This window comes from Cygnus atratus, chromosome 9 (assembly GCF_013377495.2).
Source record: "Cygnus atratus isolate AKBS03 ecotype Queensland, Australia chromosome 9, CAtr_DNAZoo_HiC_assembly, whole genome shotgun sequence".
NCBI lineage: Eukaryota > Metazoa > Chordata > Aves > Anseriformes > Anatidae > Cygnus > Cygnus atratus.
The window spans coordinates 5,000,779-5,024,083 of record NC_066370.1 but is presented as its reverse complement, the minus strand read 5'-3'; the positions used below and the strand labels follow the sequence as shown (position 1 = coordinate 5,024,083).

General features: G+C 40.4%; 1 protein-coding gene across 1 annotated transcript in view; it reads right to left on the bottom strand.

The window, feature by feature from the left end:
• Positions 1-352: 352 nt before the first annotated feature.
• FARSB (phenylalanyl-tRNA synthetase subunit beta) overlaps positions 353-23,305 on the bottom strand; it is a 38,353-nt gene continuing 15,400 nt past the window's right edge. Inside the window, exons 15-17 of the mRNA XM_035544719.2 lie at positions 22,551-22,668; positions 15,635-15,787; positions 353-626 (exon numbers count right to left, since the gene is read on the bottom strand). Of these exons, the coding sequence (XP_035400612.1) occupies positions 475-626; positions 15,635-15,787; positions 22,551-22,668 (423 nt within the window). The 3' untranslated portion in view covers positions 353-474. The remainder of the gene's footprint in view (positions 627-15,634; positions 15,788-22,550; positions 22,669-23,305) is intronic.

Below are 23,305 nucleotides of genomic sequence, written 5' to 3'. Positions count from 1 at the left end.
ACCGTACAGAATAAAAGCTCAACTCCTTAGTTCTGCTCACATTCACTCAACATTTGCTCTAATCAATTATCTTATTTCACGCAATAAGAAAAGAATGAGATTCCTGTTATGCAGCCATAATCAGTTACAGTATGAAGCTGTGTCTGTGGAACATTTCTGATTTTGAAAACTAATCACGTGCTCTGCCATTACATTTCTCTTGTAAAACACTGGGGTTTCACCCAACTTGATGCTTTTTTTCCCCTCCCTTAAAAACATCGGTGGCACAGTCTCATCCTTGATGCCACATTCTTATACTGTAGAAGCCTGCCTAATTGCACTGTAAGGAACATATTTACCCACGGAGCCAGACTTGTTTTTTTTAGTTTATTGAAACTTAAAAGCATAAGCGGATGTTCCCTGCAGAGAAAGACAGAGGAGCAGAGGATGCTGCATGTGAAAGTGGACATCTGTAGGAGGACAGAAGTCTGGTCTTCACAGGAAAGGCTCAATACTGATCTCTAGGGCAGAGCACGGCATGGTGAGCTCAAATTTGGTGATAACATCAGGGTGTAGGACTCCAAGTTTCCCAACGCTCTGACCTTTGGCAAAGATCTCAGCACAGCGACCGGGGAAGAAAGCAGAGCCTGTAAAGAAAGCAAGAGAAAAATCAATATTTCTCTGGGCCAAAGAAGTCAATAGGCATTTAACATGGAGAACAAAGCGCTCAGTATTAAACAGTTCTCTGTGCTAAGATGCTAAGAATGGGCTCTCGCTTTCTTGCATTAACAGTTGTCATGATTGATAGCGAACAAGGAAACCATTTGAGTTAAAAATAAAATGTGAAGCCCAAAGCGTGGGCATTTTTCGCACTCCAGTTGTTTTGACTAAGTTACTCTTGCAGAAGGAATTAGCACAGATAAGTCAAGTCAGAGGGATACTGAAATTAAGAACTTTTGCAGGCTTTAGGCACTGTTTAATACCTGAATGTTTCCCACCTTACTCTGTTTAAGGAAATAAAGCTGCTGTCATCTAAGGGGTAAGTAGGCACGTCACGCTTGATTACATGTCACATAATTAGAAACAAACTACATTCCTCATCTGGAGAAGAGCTTTTAAGCAGATTCATATACACTGTAAAACTGAGGAACAATGAACAACTCTCCTAACAGCAGCTCCATTTGCATTTTTTGTCCCTGTTCTGAGCTGAGCAGCATTTTTATCTGATAGCCCTTCGGAAGAGCGAGCCAAACCAAACCAGCAAGCTTCTTCTCAATCCACCTCTTTCAGAGCAAGTGTGTCCACCTGGGAGCAACAAAGCAAAAGCAGGCACTTCTGTAAGGACAAGGAAAGGCTCCACTGCTGTGCACCCAGAAAGCTCTACTCCCCTTCCAGTTTTGATAAACATTTTCTTCTAAGTTCTCCAATAATGAGGTATGTGGTACCCACATCAACACCTCCTGATGGAACCGACGCTGCAGGTGGTACTGCCCAAGTGTGCTGCTACTGACACTACCAGAATTCATCACAACAGCTGTAGGCAAGTACCACCTGCCATTTGTTCAAATTTAGTAAGATTTAGGATGTTTTAAATGCCTTTCCCTAGAGGAAAACTGCAGAATGTATGTTCCGAGGTGGGAAACTCTTCACAGAGGAAAAAAAAAAATCTCCCTTCTCTTTTTGTGGTTCAGCTCCAGCATGATTCGAGTACTGTGATGCTCCAAAAGAAACTGCATTACACTAGAAAAAATGGGCTCTGTAGCCTAAGCTGAAATATGAAGCTTGTGTATATATTATATATATATATATATATTATTTTGTTACTTCCTTCAATTATTTTAATCCTGAAAATGAGAAGAGGGCTGGATGTCACAGAAGCAAGGCATGGTGTGCGGGGCCGCCAGCTAGCAGTGCTGCAGACAGTGCTGTGGCCTCAAAGGAGGAAAGGGGAGAGGACGACACGAGGCTGCTGGAGCCCAGGCTCCCTGCTGCCCTTGTAGCAAGCTGCCTCAGCTGTGGCTTTATGGTAGTGGCCTGCACAGAGAGAAGGGGTCTCTCTGGGATTGCCACTCAGATATCAGACAAGTCAGCATCAGAGAACAGCCAGCTGCCCTGCCCTCTCCCCTTGCTCTGCATCTTTTTCTCAGTATCCCAAAATCCAACACAGCATCTCCTGCAAGAGGAGTCGGTGGGTGGGTAGGAGCGAGGCTGCGTCAGTGCGGCTGGGGACATCCCTGCGCCAGCTGCCTCTGAGCGGTGTGGAGACAGCCCAGGAGCTGCTCCACAGTCAGCCCTTGCCTGTTACTGCCGCGGTGCTCAGCCCTGGATCCTGCAAAGGAATCACAGTAATTTCATTTCTTACTGACAACCCACACTCTGATCGCACCAAATGCTGTTTAAGCTTTAGGATCAGGACCAGCCCAGGATGTTTCAATGTGTTTACCAGGAGCTATTTAAAAAGGCCCTAAAGGGCCAAATTAACCTCAAACCTCGGGACCATTTTGATGGCACTCTGCTCACTAGTGGCCAGGCCCAGAGATGCGATCTTTGCCAGCTCCCCGGTGGAAGCACCTCATTTAAGCTGTGTCTCCTGTAAGGTCTGTAGTCGTAACTTGCAGCTCCAGCAATGAGAGCAGCAGCTGGGTCTCTTCTATGTCCAGCAGGCTGCAAGTGTGAATTGACTTTACTTCAGTGGGTACTTCAGTTTTGGCTGCCTCATGAAGTGTGATGGCAGTAGTAAATGATCACAGGAACATTAAGTAAAGGTTGTTTTGAAGAATATTCTGAACCGGTACATTTTAAATCGTCCAGTTCCAATCTTAGCTGTGAATACAAACCAACTGCTTCCACTGGACATACAAAAGTGGAATTATTTAAGCCCTGAATTTTACTGACACGTGACTCTAGCCAAACCGACACTTTCCACTGCCAAGCTGCAGTATTCAGAATGAGCATTAAAATAAAACTTGACAAAACAAGTTTAGAAAAGAAACAAATGCCGCATATACAGATCACTCTGCAGATTGCGGGAGAAAACACAGTCTAAAAATAAAGTACCCTTGTAGTTAGTGGTAAAGGCTTTTCTATTTGAGCATAAAGCTGGTATTGTACCACGGATGTGAGCAGCATACAGTGACATTCTTTTAGAAACTTGTGTGTAAGCTTATACTGGCACAACAGCAAGAACTAAGCATATGTTAATAATGTTGGCATGGTACCACCCTACAAAACTATGGGAAAAAAATGAAAAAAAGCTTTGACAATACGGTTAATTAAAATACTGAGTCTAATTTGTCTGTTCTTTTGAGCTTGTGTGTAGCTTTGGGAAAGTTACTTTATCTTCTCGCACATCTCGTCCCAAATGTATCATGAGACTTAACCATTTTAAAACTTTAGATATTTGAATGGAGTCAAAAATAATACTGCACTGAATCAATCCACTGCAAAGCCAGTTACTGTCCCTGCATCTTTGTAACAATTATACATGTTTTTCCTCATTACGGTTTCACCTCTAGCACCCAGCGAGATAGGCCGAGCCACAGGCTTCTCACAGAGACCAGCTCAGCCATGGGATGTGACACCGTGTTCACTGGGGTGAAGAGGGCACCATGCTGAAGGCAGCTTCTAAGACCTGCGCTGTGTCCCATGGTACCACACAGTTCTGTAATTTCAGGCAAGGAAACGCTGTTATGTTACGCAGGGCACAGCCAGTCAGTCAGCAGTGAGGCCGAACACGGCCAGGTGGGGACATGAGGCCATACTCAGCGCTCACAGCCACAGAACCTCCACAGAAGGGTCACTTCGGTAGGCTGAAGCAGGTAAACTGAGCAGGATTAGTGACTTGCAACCCCCAAAGAGGAGGTGGTGGCTCTCCACCTGAGAGGGAGGAAGGGGAAAAGCTGCTGACTTGGCTCAAGCGTGTACCAGACACCACGCGTTCAGGAGGCCTGCCTGCTGCAGGCCGCGCCTGAGGCACTCGGCCGCGTGCTCGGTCTCCTGTGCACAGCCATTGCTGGGCAATGACCACGACGTTATTTACTTTGAGATTCCTTGCTGCAAAGATGTAAATACACAATTAATATCAAGAGGAAACACTTTGCTCCACAAAGTGTAGGACCTTCAAACCACCTCTTCATTTCTAGCTGTGCTAACCCTGAAGTGTTCATAACTTTGCAGGACACTCACTGCACCGTGTGCGTGGTGCTTCACAGACACAGTGCTTGGGCGGTATTGTTCTTGTCTGACTGGCAGAGCTCAGACAATGAGCCAATTAAAATGAAAGAACCTGTTAAAAGCTTTAGGATCCCATCTGTCTGGCTAACACTTGGCTCTTGCACCAGAGAAACCTGAGCTGAGGAATAGGTTTACAGATAGTTTATGAACTCTAGTTAATAATGAAACTATTATTGTGTCAACTGGCTGCACCACGGCATGCCTCGGAGGATATCCCTGTTTCCCTGAATGGCCTCCAGCCTGCATCCAACACATGGGGAACCTGAAGTTCCCTGAGCTGAGTGATTCTCCCACAGGTGGTAAACGAGGGAGCTGAGCTCACACCTGGGACTGGGTGGTGGTCCGCGTGTCTCTAACAGGCCACCACAACTTGGAGCAAATGTAAATTTCTGATTGAAAATATTGATATTGAAAGGGAAGCACATAAAGAAAGATAAAACACAGAAGAAACATAAACAAATGTGAGCAGAAAGTGGGGAAAAAGGGAAACAGGCGTTTTGTAGCCAGGGGTGTGATTGGAGTGATGGACCACCCAAGCCTAGAAAAGGAGATCTAAGGTAGGGGCACCTCCCTGCGCTGGGCAAGCCAGCAGCTGCAGCAGGGCCTGGCCAGTCCTTGCAGCAGGACAGTGACCCACAGGAGGCATCAAAATAACCATAGAACAAAGGTAAGTGATTTTTCTTGCTTTGCGTGTTTCTTGTAATACTAAGGAAATAGCAGTGGTGTTTTAGGCTCCTAGCAAAGCTTGCATGTGCGTTGTGTCCTAGGCCATTGTGTCGACTCTTGGAGTAAGGTACAAACCTCAGAGTGAGAGTTAAGGCTGTAGGAAAGATAGGTGCTTACACTGCTTGCACATACAGGGAGTCAGCAAAAATTGCACCATTGTGTTGCTTGAATGTACCACACGGTAAGCTGACGCCTTGCACTCTTAAGCCCCAGTAAAGCCTTGATGCCAAAAGGAATCCAGAGGGTGCCTTCTGTGAAAGGTTAGTGCAGTGACCTACAACTTTGAGCAGGAACTGAAAGCTGACAGTGGTGTCTGTTGTCCTGTCTGTGTAGCATTGTTAAGAACCGTATGGCTGTGAAAGACAGAGAAAGGCCGAGAAAGCAGCTACCTGGCTAGCCAGAGCCTAAAGCACACCTGAAGGCACGGTTATCAGTGAGTGTGCCAGGAGGTGACTGCATGTGTGCTGGTGCAAAATATCCAAAGTCTGCTCTTCTAGAACTGGTTGCTTGTGCTATCAAGCATGCTGAGTGAAAATTCATTTAAAAGTTGCGATTTACTATACCAACCACTTTAAGGACAACAAACTCCTCGCTCTTTTGATACAATCTTTTCTGTTCTGCACACAAATAGTACTTCACAAACTCCACCTTGGAATCCAGCCAGGGATCGTATTGTCCTTGCTGACAGAGACTTACACAATGTCAGAGGAAACCAGAAGGTCTAGCAATGGAAATCCACCTATTAATATGTCAACATTATAATTGCTGGTTGCAAGAAGGGGTGGGGTGAAACACAATATGCATTCCTAAAGAAGAGATGCCAAAGCCAGTCATGTTTTATGCTGATATCCTACACGCAAGTGAAAGACAAAAGCTACTTCTCGTGGCTGCAAGTAAGAATTGAATTTCCAATGTTCAGTGATGTAGAAGTAATACCTTTAATTAAAGCTTCTGTAGCATGTCCTCAAAAATCTGTAATTGCCTTTCTGTATTCAGGCAATGGGGCCACTTTGATTGCTTTGGGGTAATTCTTTGGCCAGTAATCCAATAGAGCATGTAGTCTTTAGCACGTTTTCTGGCTAATTGACCCCCAAAAAGCTCCGAGTTCCCTGCACTCTTTGTTGTCAAACACCTTGCACAGTTTCTTTTCTCTGCTTTACTCTCCCTCCTTTTCAAAAAGAAATTGATTAAAGTAGTATTATAGGCCTACAGTTGCACTAAGCCTTCAAACCTACTTGTTTGTTCCTATAATTTGAAGGAACATCGGAAGCTGAAGCTTAAGAAGGTAATAGAGAGGAGCTCATGTGGCCTCTGAAGTCTTTCATCTTAATTCCCCATGCCCTTAGTGAAAAGGCAGCTGGTGTGACTGGCTCACTCTGACTCACCTGTCCAAGTATTTTACCTGTGCTACATTGTATGGAATTTAGTTTTGAGGTTAGTGGTTGTTTTTCTTTTTAGGATCAGGTTCTTTGCGCTTTTGGCTAATTCCTTCTTTAGGTAGATGCATTCAAGTACAAACTCACAGTATGCCATCAGACTAGACAGTACTTTTTTTTTTTTTTTTTTTTTAAATAGGCAACTATCTTTTCTTGTGCGTGTATGCAGTGCAGTCAGGTTCCCAAAACCTTATGCAAAAAGCTCCCAAACTGCAGCAACCTCAAAATCACATCTTGTCATGGGATGATCTACCTTAAGCTACTTCTTAAAAATCAGAGACCTCAACTCTTGCATGATTTCTGGAACACTGTAAGGCTAATTCCTCTTTTCAGCGAGAAGCAAACTTGATAGTATTTAAGGCTATTTAGAGATCAATGATACTGTTCTGCAAATACAAACTTAGAACATACATCTTTGAAATACTGTCCTCTATTCTGATTTGTCTGAAATTAAAAAGCGCAAACAAAAAACCCTCCTCTTGCAAATATTTCTCTGTGATTGGCTGCTAAATGTCAGTTACTTTTACAATGCCTGCAATAACTTTTAACTGTAAACAGTGTGGAGTAATTGTAATACTGCTTGAGCCTGGAGTCAGCTGTTACAGTCATGTTAAGAGAGAGTTGCACTGAAACTGGGGATGGCAGAGGTAGCAGTCTTTTCCCCTCATCTGCCTTGAGAACAGAGAGCAATGCAGACTTCTAGGCTCTAACTTCATTTTTCATTCTTGTTGTGGCAGAGGATGTGTTGGGTGTCAGTGGATGTCCAGAGGTTGTCAAGAACATAACAGGTTCAGAGCTCCTCTTAATTCTTTTGTTGTTCTCCGGATTACAGTACTGTCAGAACTAGTTAAGATTATGTGGGTAACAGCAGTATGTTCCTGCCCTTTCTAATGGAAGGCAACATGTGGATGGATGCTGAGGCTAAGGAAAGCAGACATCCTGGGTCACTGATCCAGGTAATAGGATATCACACAGTCAGTGATGAAGTATCATTGTGACTACTTACATAATGTTTACAGAAAAAGTGAGTAGAAAACCTAGAAAGAATTTTACCGTTCATATATTTTTCTATAAATCAATATTTGTGTACCAAGCTCAATAAATTTGCATTTGTGTGGCAGTTGCAAGAAACAGCAATTCTTCGCTGGACTTGAGCTGCACTGTAGAGATACCATTACATAGCTCATCTTCGTTTTTCGGCCAGTTCTGAAATCCAGCTTTATCTGAAATGTTAGTTTGTCCTGTCTAAAAGTCCCAAACCCAAGCTGATATCATGTCACAGCTAACTCTTTGTTCCGTGACTGCTTTTGTCCCTCTTTAAGTATCAAGAGAAAAATTCACCTTTCGCATAAGAATCCTTCAAAAACGAGGAAACAATAAGCCGTATTCTATGGTGGAGGGGTGCAGAATACTCCACGTTGCACAGTAAGCCAGTAGGTTTTAGCCTTTGGGCTCTGCTTTCACAGAGGCATTAGAGGATAACAAGAACCAGCACTGTCAGTCTGCAAGTCTCTGTTAATACATGGCAGTTTGCATGATGTTTGTGCATCCCATGCCCTGGACCAAGCTGTGTTCCCCTCCCAGTATGACCTGACACCATTTGCTGAGATAGACAGCAGCCACCTGATGGTATGCTTTTATGGCTACCACATTTCATGCGGTTCAGAAAATGACTTAAACTTCCACGAAATGGTACATCATTAAGATATGAGTCTCAGCGGATGCTGAAACTGTTAGTCAGTGTTAGCAACTAAGCCTTCTTTTGTTGACCAGAGCCCTCTGGTCAAAGCACGTGGCTGTACCCCTAGGAACAGAACTGCTTGAACCAGCCGACTGTCAGCCAGCCCGGGACCAGAAGCAAGGCTGTGACTATAATAAACGTGGCTGTTTGCTTCTGGACCCAAACAAGGGAAGTCTTTGCCTAGGCTGAGTCTGCACCAGCTCAGCACGTCTTTGCTATCTACTGTTTTCTAATTCGTGCAGTACAAGTGAAGGTAAAGTCAATTCCTCTACCAGAGGCATGAGACTCACTAATCTTAATATCCTGCATTTACACAGACGTAAAAGTTTGAGACAAAAATCTTACAAACTCATGTTTAAAATTTTGTTGCATATCTAACTGGGAGAAAATGTATGTCATACTAAATTTGAAGCGCTGTCACTGCCTCTGTACCACAGTCCAAAAATCAAACCAAACCAGAGAACTGCTTAGCTACAGTGTCACAGCAATTTCAAGATGTTCCAGCACACCATTGGGCCTTCACGTAGGGCCCTGATGAGAACGGATGACTTATGCACCTGACGTTGTGTTGTTATCAGCCACCGGGCTCTGGGCTGATGCCGCCCTAAACACTGGTTTCGTAACTGCCAGCCAGCAGCATTTCTCTGCATCTTTATTAAAACAGATGCGTATGTGGGAAGAGGTTTTCATTGGATCATAAAAGAAGCCCTTCACTTCAAAAACAAAACCAAATAATTTAAAAAAAAACAACAAAAAAAAAAAAAAACAAAAAAACCCTCCCCGCCCCCCCAGCTCAAAGCTATGACAGTGAGGATAAATAAAACCAGAATTATTTTAAAAGCCCAACGTACTGCGGTGATTACTATGGCTACAAATTTAATAAGACCCCCTGATCACAGCATTACTGTTGTAATGAAGATGAGATCAGAGGAACACTTAGCCGGCCTCTAGTTGGAGCAGGGCGATGCTGTGCCAGGGAAGCCGGCGCAACCGGCGCTGCGCCCGCCTGTCAGCTCGCCGGCACTGCCCCTGCCCGCTGAGCAAGGTCCGCAATTTGCTGCTAGTTCTGCTTACCGGCTTGGATGAATCATCTCTTATAGAGAGGGCTTTGCAACAGCTACGCTGAAAACAGTTTCTGATGAAGAAATAATTTTCTATTTCAAAACGTAAGGAGACAGTATTTAAAAAACAAACAAAAAAAAAAAAAACACAAAAAACAAATGACCTAACTGTGTTGTGTAATGCAAGTTGTGCCAGACTTCAAAAATTCTTGATGCAAGGAAGATTTTTATCTTAGACTTGCTATGATGTGTGATTAAAAAAGATAGTTGCCTTCGGGGGCAAAAAACCAATGTAACTCTGAAGAGGCCTCCCCAGTACAGGAACAGCAGAAGAGCAAAGACTAAATGCTAGGGAGGAGAAACCAACGTCTCGGGCTCAAACACAAGCGCCAATGTTTCAGATGGCTCTGTGAGGTGACAGAAACTGGCAGAAATGAAGTCTAAGCATCTTGAGAAGCACTGCTACTGTTTGGAGCATCCCTGAACAGTCAGAACAAAAGGCAATGAGAATAAAGAAATGTAACCTTTATTGGTTAGTACTTGAAAAAAGAGGATGGTACAAGAACATAACTTGTCTCCTTGCAAGCTGACTTGACACCCTTCCCCAAAATATTTCTGTAGTTTCCATGGATTTTTTTTCCTCCCACTATTATACCACAGGAAACAGCTCCGTGTGAGGCAATTTGAAGGTGTTTGCCATCTGAAATCATCATCCGAATTCAAGAAACAAGTATTTTCTTTGTTCTTACACAACATTTCATACGCGGGGAAAAACCATCTGTCAAACATGGCTTGGTAATGGAAGTTTAAAAGAGGAATCTAACCTCTTGTTGCTCCATGCTGTGCTAAAAGAACACCCTTTTCTTCTACCCTATCATCATTTTTTTTTTTTTTTTTGGGATAAGCTTTGTGCAAACATTATAGGGTGTCGTGAAGGCACATTCAAGAACTTCCAGTAGAGGAACTGAAATGACCATAGGAATAGAAAAAAGCCCTCCTCAAACTTACATTTGATAATCTCTATTTTTTTTTCTTTATAATAGAGAAGAATTATGTAACACAAAGCTAATGAAATGAGACTTATTTCCAGAAACTAACCAAGGGTTTTGCCACGAAACTGTTTCAGTGTTGCTTGCCACAACTGTTTCACTTCCACTAGCAAGGCATCTCTGAGATGTCCAGCGATACAGCGTTCTGTCAAATCTTGATAGACTGCATTCATCTGTAGAAACTCCAGACACTGCAGACTCCCGACTTGGCTAATTAAATAAAATCAGCAACTCTCTCCTGTTCTGCATCTTTGCCAGGTACCTCCTTGGGTGTTAATTCAATTACAGTCAAATTTGAAGTATCAACGCTGGTGTGGTAAGACGCTTGATAGGACCTGGCTTAACTTTGTAGGGATTTAGTTCCTATAAACTGGAAGTAGCGTATTTACAGGAAGGAAATAAAGAGCAGAGATGATAGGTAATTAAAAGGACATTAAGTGAACTGCCACACCCAATCCATTAGATAATTTGACTTCAGCTGTTAGAACTGTAATTTTTCATATAACTAAGCTCTATTGATGCTGCAGGGAAGATTGCTCAAGAGCAAGTGTGAGAAACTAATTGGAAAGTCATAAGGTCTGGAAGTAGGAAAGCCAAGAGAACTAGTGACAAATAGCTAATTTTGCAAGATGCTTTATAGGTAAGCCATTGTAGCGCCCAGTGGTAGAATTCCTAAAAATCCTTGCAGAATTAGGGTAATATGTTTAAAAGTAGTAAAATGAATCGGATAAAAACAAACACAAAAAACCTGTCCCTACCTCTTAGTCCCATTAATGCATGAATTGACTGTAAGAAAAAAATCTAAACAGGAGCACACATTTCCTTTATTTATCTATGAGTAAACACACAATCATTGACACTCACGAATGACGCAATGCTTGCCAAGACAGGAAACTGAAAAGCCAGGATTGCTACTGAGAGCAATCAAGCTTGAATTCATTAAACCAGAACAGGTATTAACAATGCCAAGTTCAACATGGGTAGTAAACCTCTGTGTGTTACAATCTCCTAATCTAAACTGATCACCAGAGATACATGCAGGGGCTCAATTCTATACACGTAACTCAGAATTAGTCCTGGACTTCCCTCCTCTTGTCTTGTGAATTGAGATTAACTTTGAACAGAGATTTAGACTGTGATTTGTTGTATAATTATTATTATAAATGTTTATTTATGTCCTTAGTTATGGAGATAACTATTACACCTCTAATTTCACAGCTAAGCCTTATTAAATGAGAAGCTATTGCTATGATTTACTGTGGAATTAAAATTTTCTACACTTTACCACACCTTTTGTTTAATTAAGGGCAGTAAAAAGAAAGGAATTTTTTTTCAAGACAACTGTCAATTACTAAAGGAAATGAGACTTAGTAGGCATGTAAGTATGCATTTATTAAGTATGCATTTATGTTGAACACAAACTGGCTGACTTCCCAACCTTACTAAACTGTTGATTACCCTAAAAGAATGAATGGCATAAACATTTAAAAAAAACAAAAAACAAAAAACAAAACACACAAGGTATATGTATGTAAGACTTTAGCTGAAATTTACGAGTCAAAAATGTACAAAACAGTAGCTGGTGTCATAACCTCATGCTATTCATGGATTGTTTTCCCATGAACACTATTTCATCACATATCAATAGTCAGGGAAGGCAGTGTGACACAGTGAAGCAGTCCTGATTCACAGATTTACCATTAACATTTCCTGTGAACATGTCAAGTTGCTTTACTTTCATAAAATATGGGTATTTTCCCTTCTTAAACAGTTTGTGCCTAATTCATTCACATTTGGAAGGTAAAGAGACACTTAGAAGGTACTGCAAAAATAGGGCTTCTTTCCTTGAATCAGGGACAGTCATTCAAATATTTTAAGGTGAGTGAGGGTAATTATACCTTATACCTTACACCACACCCTTGAAGGCTATGATAGAGAATCCACCATTAGTATTTACTATGCATAAGCTCTTTTTTAGCTTAAGTAAAACTTTACTGTGGACCCAAATCCCACGAGTAACATTGCCTTTTGTGATCCCAGTCCTGATTTCTGGAAGAGAATAGTCATCTAGGACGCAGGATGACCAAAATGTGGCAAAAAACGTACCCGCTTCTGCAGAGACTAAAACTTGAAATTAAGAATACCTTCCAATATAGTTATCAGAATGTCACTAGTTTTCACTTCAAGGGAAGTGAAACCAATTAAGGACATGTAAAAAAAAAAAAAGACACAATTCCATTACATAGGATTACCTAACATTTGTTGGCTCCTTCTATTTGTAGTTTTGTTCTTTAAAAAAAGTTTTGATCTTATTTTGTTTACTTCCTAGTCATACACATTCATAGTGACCTGTACACTTTATTAATGATATGGAACTGGCTAAAATTTTGAGATTTTTTTTATGCAAAAAAAGGTATGCTCCATAATACACAGATTTGAGGAGTGATGCAGTATTTGTACTCATCTGTTTGGCTTTTCTAAAATATACCCAAAATGCTTCTAGGCCAGTAATTGTAGAGTTCAGCAAGTCTACTCTGTGTATTTTAAATCAATGGGTAGCATTTCAGAGTTCTGTCTTTGAAATTTTATAATTTTCTATATATAGTGGTAATAAGGAAGAAAGTATCCTCAGTAACTTTAAGAAACTGAAAAGTACTGAGTACCAAATGTATACTGAAATCCTTGAATTCATCCACTCAAAACCCTCCCTTCCTTAAGGCTGCCCTAAACACTTCATTTATTACCTAGCTCAAATTACACCAAAGAGTAGTGCAAAGGCCAGGGGACCGTCACAATTTCACCCATATTTTCTAGCATCTGTACTTTTTTCCACAGGTGTTGCTATAAAGGCAAAAAGGCTCTGACCTTAAGGTCAAATCACAGGGCGCTTAGGTGTTGGTAGACAGCAGGGGCTTAAATGACCATGATTTGCACGTATGGATCAAAGAAGAATGAAAAACGAAATGCCTCTGCTATAAAGTGTATTTGGGAAAGAGGCAAATATGTGCCCAATACATCTCTCTTCTATCTACTCTTCGTTGCTTACTCAAACATTTTTTCCAGTATTGTTTTCCAGTAATCACTGGAGCCATTTTAATCAGTCACACAAGGAATAAAACTGGACTAAAGCCCTAGCTTCACACTGTGTTGCAAACTAGGCTCAAGTTTTGCTTGAGATCACATACAGAAAATGTACCTGGAATCTTTCTAAATCAGAATCAGTGTTGTGGGATAAACCCATTTCTCAGTGCATAAACGTTAATTTGGCACAGGCAATAAAAAAGCATGCTCCATAAAGATGCATCTAAAAATCCATGCCATGTGTAATGTCCTGATTTAAAGCCTGAAGTAACTAGTACTGCTCTCTTTCTGAATTATTTCAGTATGCTGCAGTCTCTTAAGATGTTATAGGATATCTTTCTGCCTCCCTCCTCCCCCCGACTCTGCAATTGACCTTACTCCATCATCTGCTGATATTTTCTCTCACGCACGCTTAACTCAGAGATTGCAAAGCAAGTCAAAAACAAACAAACCCCTCTAAACTACTTTGACTTCCAGCCATCTCTGCAGTCAAGGTCTTTTAAGTAAGTTGGTGCAGTGACACTGCATTCCCTTTGGCACCAGAGTATCAGCCATCTGCATTGTTACTGAGGTTAAATTCCAATGTCAGGAGAACTGCAAGGATCTACATGCCATCCCAGGGGAATTTCTGAATCACTGGTGAAACAGAAAGTAGTAGGCACTTTTGTCTACAGCCAAAAGCCACAAACTGCTTGTAATATATTGCATATGACAAGGCATAATCCATCCTTTACACTAAATGCATTGTGTAGTAACATCATGGGAATGCAGGGATTTTGAAAGGATATTGCAAATCCACAGCATCAGGAATACTAAACAGTACTAGGATCTAGAAATAACTTCTTCATTGTATTAGGACTATTCTTTGAGATCTTTTTCCCAGTTGCTTATGTCAGTCATACGTTATTGAAGTGCTATAATACAGAATATAAAACATTTGCAAGTATTTTTACTACGGCAAACTTGGTATGTCTATTCAAAACAAGTTACAGAGGGGTTTTGAGAGAGAATCTGACAGTTAGGTTTGACTGTCACTTCAATGGCAGCTGAGTACCCAGCTCCTTAAGGCTCTTCTAAATGCCCCAAATAACACTTGCTGTTACCTGTTCTGTACTTGGCAGAATTAGAACAAAACCCACAGTTGTTTAAAGAGCCCTCTGGTCAACCTGAAAATCATAACGGTTTTAATTAGGAAAATCTTTGAAAGTCTGCCTAAATCGTACTGAGCAAACTACTTTGTGGAAAAAAATGGGAGGAGAGGGGCAGGGAATCAATGTATTACAACTGTGCATTAAAAATGTGCCAGGAGACCCTTTGGTTGAAGTGTTATGTTTGGCGTTTCTGGCAGCACACTGTGAAACAAGGAGGCATCTACCAACTTTGCGTTACAGTTTTACGAATAGGCAAGCTCATCAGGCTGTCGGGGATCCTGTAAGTGCAGAAAAAGGGCACTTCTCCAAGCTGAGCCAATATATGTCATTATTGTATACGCATTCGTGCACTGGTGCTCAGAGAGAAGTATAATTGCAAGCTGCCATCCCTGCAGTCTTGCTTTTCTGTAGCGTAATTATTACACTGTTATTTTAGTTAACAGAATAGATTAGCTGCTGGTGCTTGTTCTCTTACATCAACCTCATTACTCCTTCAATAAAGCAGTATGGTCAGCTTGCTTTCTTTATCTCTTGCATGCATATGCACGTACGTGCACAGAAGAGTCTTTGCACTTAAGGATGTTATTTTTAATTCATGGGCAGCTTACTCTGTATGGAGAATGAAGTGGCCTGTTAAACAACTGCTTGTCTAAGCAGTCTCAAAGACAGCAAGCAGGTCTTTGAATAAAAGACGTATATCTTCACATGAATATAGAAATAAAAGTTGCATATATAAATACAGGGTACAGATAAAGCTATAAACTAAAAGATCAGATGTAAGAAGCTTTCTTTTCCAGGCATTGTTACCCAAAGAGAACATAGTGGGTATCTGGCATGCACATTAATTCAGTAAATTCCTATTTACCTTATCATTGGATTAATTCACTGTAAACACTCTCTGAAGCTTATGGCATACACTTTACTATGAGTCTCCTCCTCTCCTTAAAAAGCTGTCAACTTGTAGTTTATATAAACAACAGCTTGCAGAAATACACTAAGCCTGTTTTACAATCAGTGAATGCAGTTAATGCCTTTTCATTTATACTGTGGTGTGGTAGCATATAATAAAAATCTCTTAGTGCCTACTGCTGACAATGGGAAGTTCACCTCACGTTGTAGGGGAACACCTGAGCTCAACAATAAGCTCTGCAGGACACAGATGTAGTGTATTCCTTACCTTCAGTTGCCTTGATCACATATCCATTCTCCTCGCTTGGTGGTACTTCCAGAAGTTGCATGACCCTGTCCAGCAAACCATGGATAATCTCAAACCCAGGGCTCTTGTTGTAATAAATGGCACATAAATGCCTGTAGTTTCTTGCACCTACATCTGAAGAAGAAGGAAGTAATTACATGATCTGGGAAACCATATGCTTTCAACCTTGCCTTTTTCATCTGTTTTCTTCTGCTACTGACTGAGGTACTTGTAGCTGAAAGGAGAAATAAGAACACAAAACGGCTCTCTGATGCACCTATCTAAGGAAATAAGGGGATTTCTTTAACCTACTAGCTCTCACAATCAGAAATGTAGATTTCAAGTGTCCCATGTCTTGGGCAGGAAATAGTGTTGTTAAATACAAGCATCTCTACACAATGACAAGTACCAGGCATATAGTTAAGCGCTAAAAAAAACATTCAAAACAGACAAGTTTTCTTACTGAGTTTTTGCATTTTGACTAGTGGTGTTGCTGGGAAAACTAGATATTGATAAAACTCAGTTGCAGAATAATTACCTATATAAAACAACTGGCCCACAACTTGAAATGCCTAATAACGTTAACAAGGTAATCTATGGCAAGATCTAAATTCACACAGGTTTCCAAATCACAACTGGTGTTTTCCATCATCTTGGACATCCCTGAAACCAAGTGACTATGTGCAACTTCCTATGAACTTGAGACTGTGATACAAATGTGTCCCACTTTGGACAGTTCCTTAACTCAAAACCCTACTTTCTTCCTACTGTAGATTTTCTTACATTACTCATCAAAAATATATATTTTTACACTTTCAAATGGAATATGTAGTTGTATGTTCCTATACTTGTACCTTCAGGCTATACCGTTGCTATATATACACCATCTAGGACTACTGCGGTCTGTTTAGAAGCTTTACTCATTGCAGAATTCAGGGTTTTTAGTCTTTTGAAAGAAATGATCTAGGAACAGAGTAACAAGCTGATGGTCACAGCTGCCAATTCTGCTATGGTGAAATGCAAAATACTGATTAATGTAGTGAATTCATTTATTGCCTCCAGGTCTTCACCTTCTCAAAGTTGAACAGCAAGTGCGTGTTCAGCAAAGTTGGTTTAACAAGGGAGAAATTTGTTCAAAGCAGGGCAGTAACTCTCTACACAACTATCTTCTTCCTCTGGAAATTCATATGCTTTGGAACTATCTTCAGTATAAAGGTACATTACGTTTCAGTTTGGACCAGACCTGCAGCTCTTAAGGCAATCTCCTGATCATCCCCAGTTATCATGCTTCTGTTCACTGTGAAGCAATCCTGCAGCACATAAACTGGAGTCCTTCAGTTGCAGTTCAGCTGGGAAAGGTGTTCCAGAAGCACACCAAAATAGCTTAAAGCACTAAAGGGCAATCAGCACATTTTCACTACAGCTAGTCAAAAACACAGCTTGCTTTTTTACAATATGGACTGCAAGTCATTGGCTGAGCTCCTTTTGTACTGCACTGCTTTGTGGTATTGACACAGTGTAACAAGTTGCAGCCAGATTTCCGTGTGTAAATTTCTTCCCATTCTAGAAAGTCCTCTGGTATCTGCGGACTTTTAGTTGTTCATATCTAGACAGACCCTCTCATCTTCACCTCTTCCTCTTAGTGGTAGTTAGATATAGGGAAAAATTTATTTACTGACAGTAATTGCTTAAAAAAAAATCATAATAGAAATCCTTAACACCTCTGGCTAATTGTAATGTTTGAGAGGAAAAAGGGAATAAGAGCTTCTTCAGTAGTGAAGGAATGAAGGAGTAAAAAGAACAACTCCACCTGGCCTGCAAGTTAAGGCAGGCCTGTACCACCTGCCATAAAGCTGCATGAGTAGGGCTTTCATATTTCTTTCCTGGAAATCAGCCGAAAGCAATGCACATGAAATCTAGTATATTACAGGGTGAATTATGTTCTTTATACAGCGAAATTGTGTGCACAATGGGCATTTCTCAGGACTTTTGATCACAAAGCATCTCAGTCAAACTCAGAGTTCCCAGGAAAAAAGGAGCTGCGCTGCGTGCTGCCCAGGGAGACAGCGTGGTTGAAGATCCCTACGTGGTCAGCGACTTAATTCACAGGAGGTACAGCTGCACCCGCAGTCTAAACTGTATGGAGGTTCTGGACGGAATTATCAGAACTGAGTACCTCAGACCTTGAGATAATTCTTTTTCTACAGGGTTTAACTGTTTGCTGCCTTCAATAGAAGCATTAGTGGACATCAAAAATAGCAGGTGCCAAGCTTCAAATAATAAGAGGTTTTTTCAGGCATCACCTAGTTAAGCAGTGAAATCTCTCACTCACAAGATTTTGGGGATGCCAGAAGTTCACACAGCTCCTTGGTTACAGTGGAAGCTCATAGGGAGAAATCTATCACATCTTACTGAAGCCAAAGAACCGAATCTGAATTGGTACGTCCCTGGGCTACAATTGGCCAGAGAATGGAAAATATTATATATACTTACTTGATCTTGTACTTTTCCCTCGATAAACATGCCTAGCTATTGTTACAGATGGGATATTAGGCTAAGTGAGCCTTTGGTCTGATCCACCCTAGCTGATCTTTGAAGTACAGTAAGCTTAAGCACAAGCAGAAACTCCAGCGTTCACTGGGTGTTCCCTGAGCTGGTAATGCCTACCACATAAGAAGTTAGACACCGAGTAAATCTACATCTTGCTTATTTGGTCCGACTGACCATTTAGTAAGAAAAATCTATCAAAAACTAAACAGGCAAAAGTTTACCAAGTGGACAGAGAAAAGGGGATTCAAAAGGAACACAAAATACAGGAGCAAGAGCCTACACAAAAGATGAAAGCACACCCTTTTTGAGCCAAAAGTCATTTAAAACTTCTAGAGCAGCAACCTGGCAATATAGCCACAAGTTTTCTTGACAGTCACTGAAAGCTGGACTTACTGTGACAGTAATTCTGCGTTTTGTCACTTGGGAAACCTTTACTGTCATTATTATAACTTGCAGTATTAAATAATGATGGAGAATTCAATCCTGAAGTTTTGTATTACAACAGCAACACAGAAAAGTAAAGGTTGCAGAGAAAATGCCGATAAACACGACATCTGACTTTTGTTCTCATAGCAAGCTGGCTGTTCAGTCGCATCATTATTGTGTGTCTCTGTTTGCTGGCTCTAATAAGGTGCCAGTCAGTACTACAGTCACGAATGGCGGATAATCTATTTTCACATTGTGTTGTCCAATGGAAAAGAAGGAAGTGTTCTTCCCTTCCTCAAGTCTTCATTTGTTCCTAAGAAGGCAAGCTTTCTGGGCTAGATATTCAGTAGCATGATTTCACTTTTCTCCGATCATTACGCTAGCAGAACGTGACAACTATCTGAACTTTATTTCATTACTATTCAGAGTCGGTGGTGTCTTCAGATCACTCTTCTTAAGTAAAGATTCAGAAAGAAATGTATACAACAACTCTTATATCTCATGATTTCAAGCCAACTGTGAAGATCTTTGGTAAAGTAAAGGACGCGTATTGAAGCATTCCAAAAAGCTGTGTTATAGAACTTATTCCTTTACAGCTACAACACAAGAAGTTCATTCACTGCAGACAATAGGAGAGAAAAAGTATTAGGAATTGTATGTAAAAGCTGGCGGATGTTAGAAATGCTTCAGTTCCTTATAACTCACTTAAGAGATCTCTTGTGTCATGCCATGAAGTAATTCTATTTTTTAAATTGGCCTGCCAAGTATGTCAACCTAAATTATATATATATATTTCTGAGACTTCAAAGCACTTCCTTGAGATGCTGCTGAAAAACAGTCCAAAGGATGGACAGCTGGTTAGGAATATGTGAGCCAAAGGGTGCAGGGGAAGATAAAGCAGTGCTGTATGCTGCCCCCTTCCACCTTACGGATGCTTCAGAAAAGTAACTTAATCTGAAAGGGGGCACCTGCTCATTTAAACTTGTATCACAGCTTCATGAAAATCCACAGCTATTTTCTGCTTGTAACTAACACTTCCAAGCAGAGTTTGGAAAAATGCTGCAAATTAGGCATCAGCTCTTCTCAAATGATGTAAATTATGTTAAAAATATGCTACCATAAGCTTGCCAAGTTCCACAGGATCACTAATCTGAGGTGATTTTATGATGGATTCATGTCTTTCATTGTGATGAGCAAGAAAAGGTATTCTGTGTTAGGGGTAGCAGTGTAAGGTAATCATTTATACACTGAAGCAGTATAACTATCCTACTGGAAGTGACTATTCTAGGGTTACAAGTTAACTACACAAATGCTATGTAACTTTCTCAAAATCAGCACATTTCCTCTTGCCTTGAGAAGAAACATTTCTGCTCAGATTTGGTTCCATTTAGTTATATTAAATCTGGCACACATTTTGCTAATTTAGTACGTCAAGACTTTCTGCCAGATATGTCTGAAGAGAAATAAGTTCTGTTCACCTTGGTAAGCGTAGGTTCTGTGTAAGTAGGCATTTTATTAAAAACCAGTGTTTAAAAGCTAGGTTCATTCACACATGAATGACTACAAGATGGCATTTCAAACACAGTTAATGTCAGTATACTTTTGACTCATACTTCTTACATTATTAATTGGAAATTCTGCATGCCAAAATCATGAAATAATAAAATTAAATTAGTCAGTCTGACATAAGCCTTCTGCAGGAAATCTCATTCCATATGTGAGAGGACAATCCCACATTTTTCAGTGTTTGCAGTTACCAGTTATTTCTTTCTCCCCTTCCCTTTCAAACTGTTTATTAGGCAAGTTTAATTTTCAAAGTTTGGGAAAAACAGTAGTTATTCTACAGACTCCATTAAAACAATTTTAGATATTGTTCACAGCCTGCAAGTTCTCAGCCCATGAGAGGGCTGCCTAGGAGCACAGGGTACAAAGCTGCGGCCTCAGAAGCGTTTCGTACATCTGTTGCAGTGATTCCCATCAAAATGAAGCACGCTACAACATCACTGTTTACAAAATTGTGAAGCAGCCATCCACGTAAATGAAAGCTTTCAAGAGCTACAATTAACATGAACAAAATAAAAGTAATCAATTTAACTTGCAAATTTTATAAAGCCAGGATAAACACGCTCCTTATTCCAAGATAAATAGCCCCTCTCTTGGTTCTGAGGAATACTAATGCTATTCTGCCATCTGTACCAAGTTTTTTGCACTTCAGCTAACTTCTGCCCCCCAACAAGGAATGAACTACAGCACCAAAATGTTTGTATTTACCTAAAAAAAAAAAAGGTACATGTTTTCCTAAAACTGCTTGTTTAGCTTGGCAAGGCTTCCCCCCCCCTTTTTTTTTAAAAAAAAGTAATCTACAAATTAAAATCATCACCAAAGCAATTTACTTGCCTTTCTGTTTATGCCTTATATAAACCTTTGTTTTGCAGATCCCAGATACCTTAAACAAAACCACTAAAATCTGAAACCAGATAATGAAACAACAAAACCATTTCTGCTGCTGAATTTAAAGTAATGTCAGCCTTTTCCACTGAGAGGCAAAATTTCATCCCAAGTTGTAACCTACCGTACAAGCACATACTCCCAAGAATTGTAGCTGTGTACTCTTTTTCCCTTGGTATACCGTGTAAAAAGGAATTGGTAAATTTCTTTAGAAAAATGTTTATTATTTTAAAAATCCATTTTTACATTTCATTTTACTTTGGTACATTTTTCCTGATAAAGAAGATAATCTGAAATTTTGATACTGTACAGTGAAATCAGTGCATAGAGGCCCCATCGCACAGGAAGGCTTTCACTGAAGCTTTTGAAAAGTGATCTAGCTGCTTTTGCTGTTTCATGTAAATAATTAACGTTACAGAGCAGTTCAAAGGCAGCCATGCTTTCTTAGCATAGTTGGATGAAAAGGAAAGATAAGGAAAATCTTTTTATGCAGGAGTGGGGAAATTTTATACTGTTGGGCTTTTTGTTTATTTATACATTTTTAAACAAAGACTTGCTCTGATCTTTACCCAGTATGCGTGCTACAAATCTGATTCTTTGTATTGCTTGTCAATAATCGAGAACACAAATATGGGGAACGAATAATAGCAATCCTGTTTCAAGGTGATGGAAAGGGGATTCACGTTAAGATAGACCACAGAATCATTAAGGTTGGATAAGATAATTGGTTGGTAAGATAACTGCCCTGACACCCACATTTTTGAGTTATAGTTGTCCAGATTAGAATCACGCTGCAAATACAACCTGCCGTTCTCTGACTCGAGACATTTTGCTTTTCAACTGGTAACACGGCGCTTCTTTGAGACTGCAGCAGTTTAAGCAGGCTCTAGTACTCTAATAGCAACATACCTTAAATATGTTTAGAGCAGGTTCTTTTTGGTGTAAAATTGCCTTGAGTTTATCCTTGTATGCACAACTGGGAAGCAGTCACAGTCAGGGCTACCAGCTGGAGCAGTCCCCTTGCAACGTGGACACGAAATCCTCCAGTAGCTGTGCAGTGTGTACCCTACCACTGGCTATTGGAGTAAACAGCATTGCTAGGAAAGATGCAATACAGCTATAATAAATAAAGTCTTGGAACTGTAACTGATTATGTCAAATCAATCCCCCTTCTATTCCTCTGGGTGTTGTACCAGCAGATCAGTGTTGCAGACAAACCCAGTGCTGCCATCTGGGTACTTACTTGGGGTCCAGGTCAAGCTGACCCCGCAGTTCTTAGTCATTCCTTCTGTTTCTTTAAAAAGCTGGATCTACTTTCATAGGTATCATTCTGCTGGAAATTCCTAATTTTTCCCAAACTTGCACAATGGTAATCTTAACTAGTTTCCCAGAAAGCTTCTGAAACTAACCTGGGCCTACAATCCTTTCAAAGAAGAAATTTAAGAGTTATGAATGCTGAGGAAGTTTTTCTTACCTTTACTAGGATCTTTTACTACAATGTCAGAAATCTCAAAGAGCTTTAAAGGCAAGGGCATCTTTCGGTTAGCAGCAATAGTTTTCAGTAGCCCAGGAAGGAGGGTAGTACGTGCCACCTGCAGGACAAACATGGATGCTGCAAGTGAAATACATTGCAAAATAGCTAATGCTAAAGTTCTTAACGTTTTGCCAGAATTCAGAAGTAGTCAGGTGCAAATACTGTACTAATCTCTTATGCTTCATCATCTTTGTTTTAGAATTATTAGAACTGAAAATGTACATTCTCTGTATGTTCTTTGTACTGTATAGCCTGAAAGACTGTATGCATGAGCTGTTTTTGTTCTTGGTCAGTACCTTTTATGTTTGTGGTACATTCTGTATTGAGCAGTTGTAATTACCATGCAAAATGATATATACAAACAGGTGATAATAGTCTAAACACCTTATGACAGGGGCTTTATAGGACTGTTTAGTTGTGGTAGCAAATAGAACAGAAAATACATGAAGTTTCCCCAAAATTATGTTCCTTAATTAGAATGTTTTTTACAGAAGAATGTTTTTACCATTAGAGGAAAGACCTGGAAAGGTATCTCTGAATCAGACTTACCAGAGGGCTTAGAAGGAAGATACCACAGTTTACTGAAACTTTAAACCTTTCTGTAAAGTGTTTACCTTTGTATTTCTTAGGTTAGAAACAAAATATGCCTCAAAATTGTTTTCCATTTATTTTACAGATCTCAAAATATCTAGTCA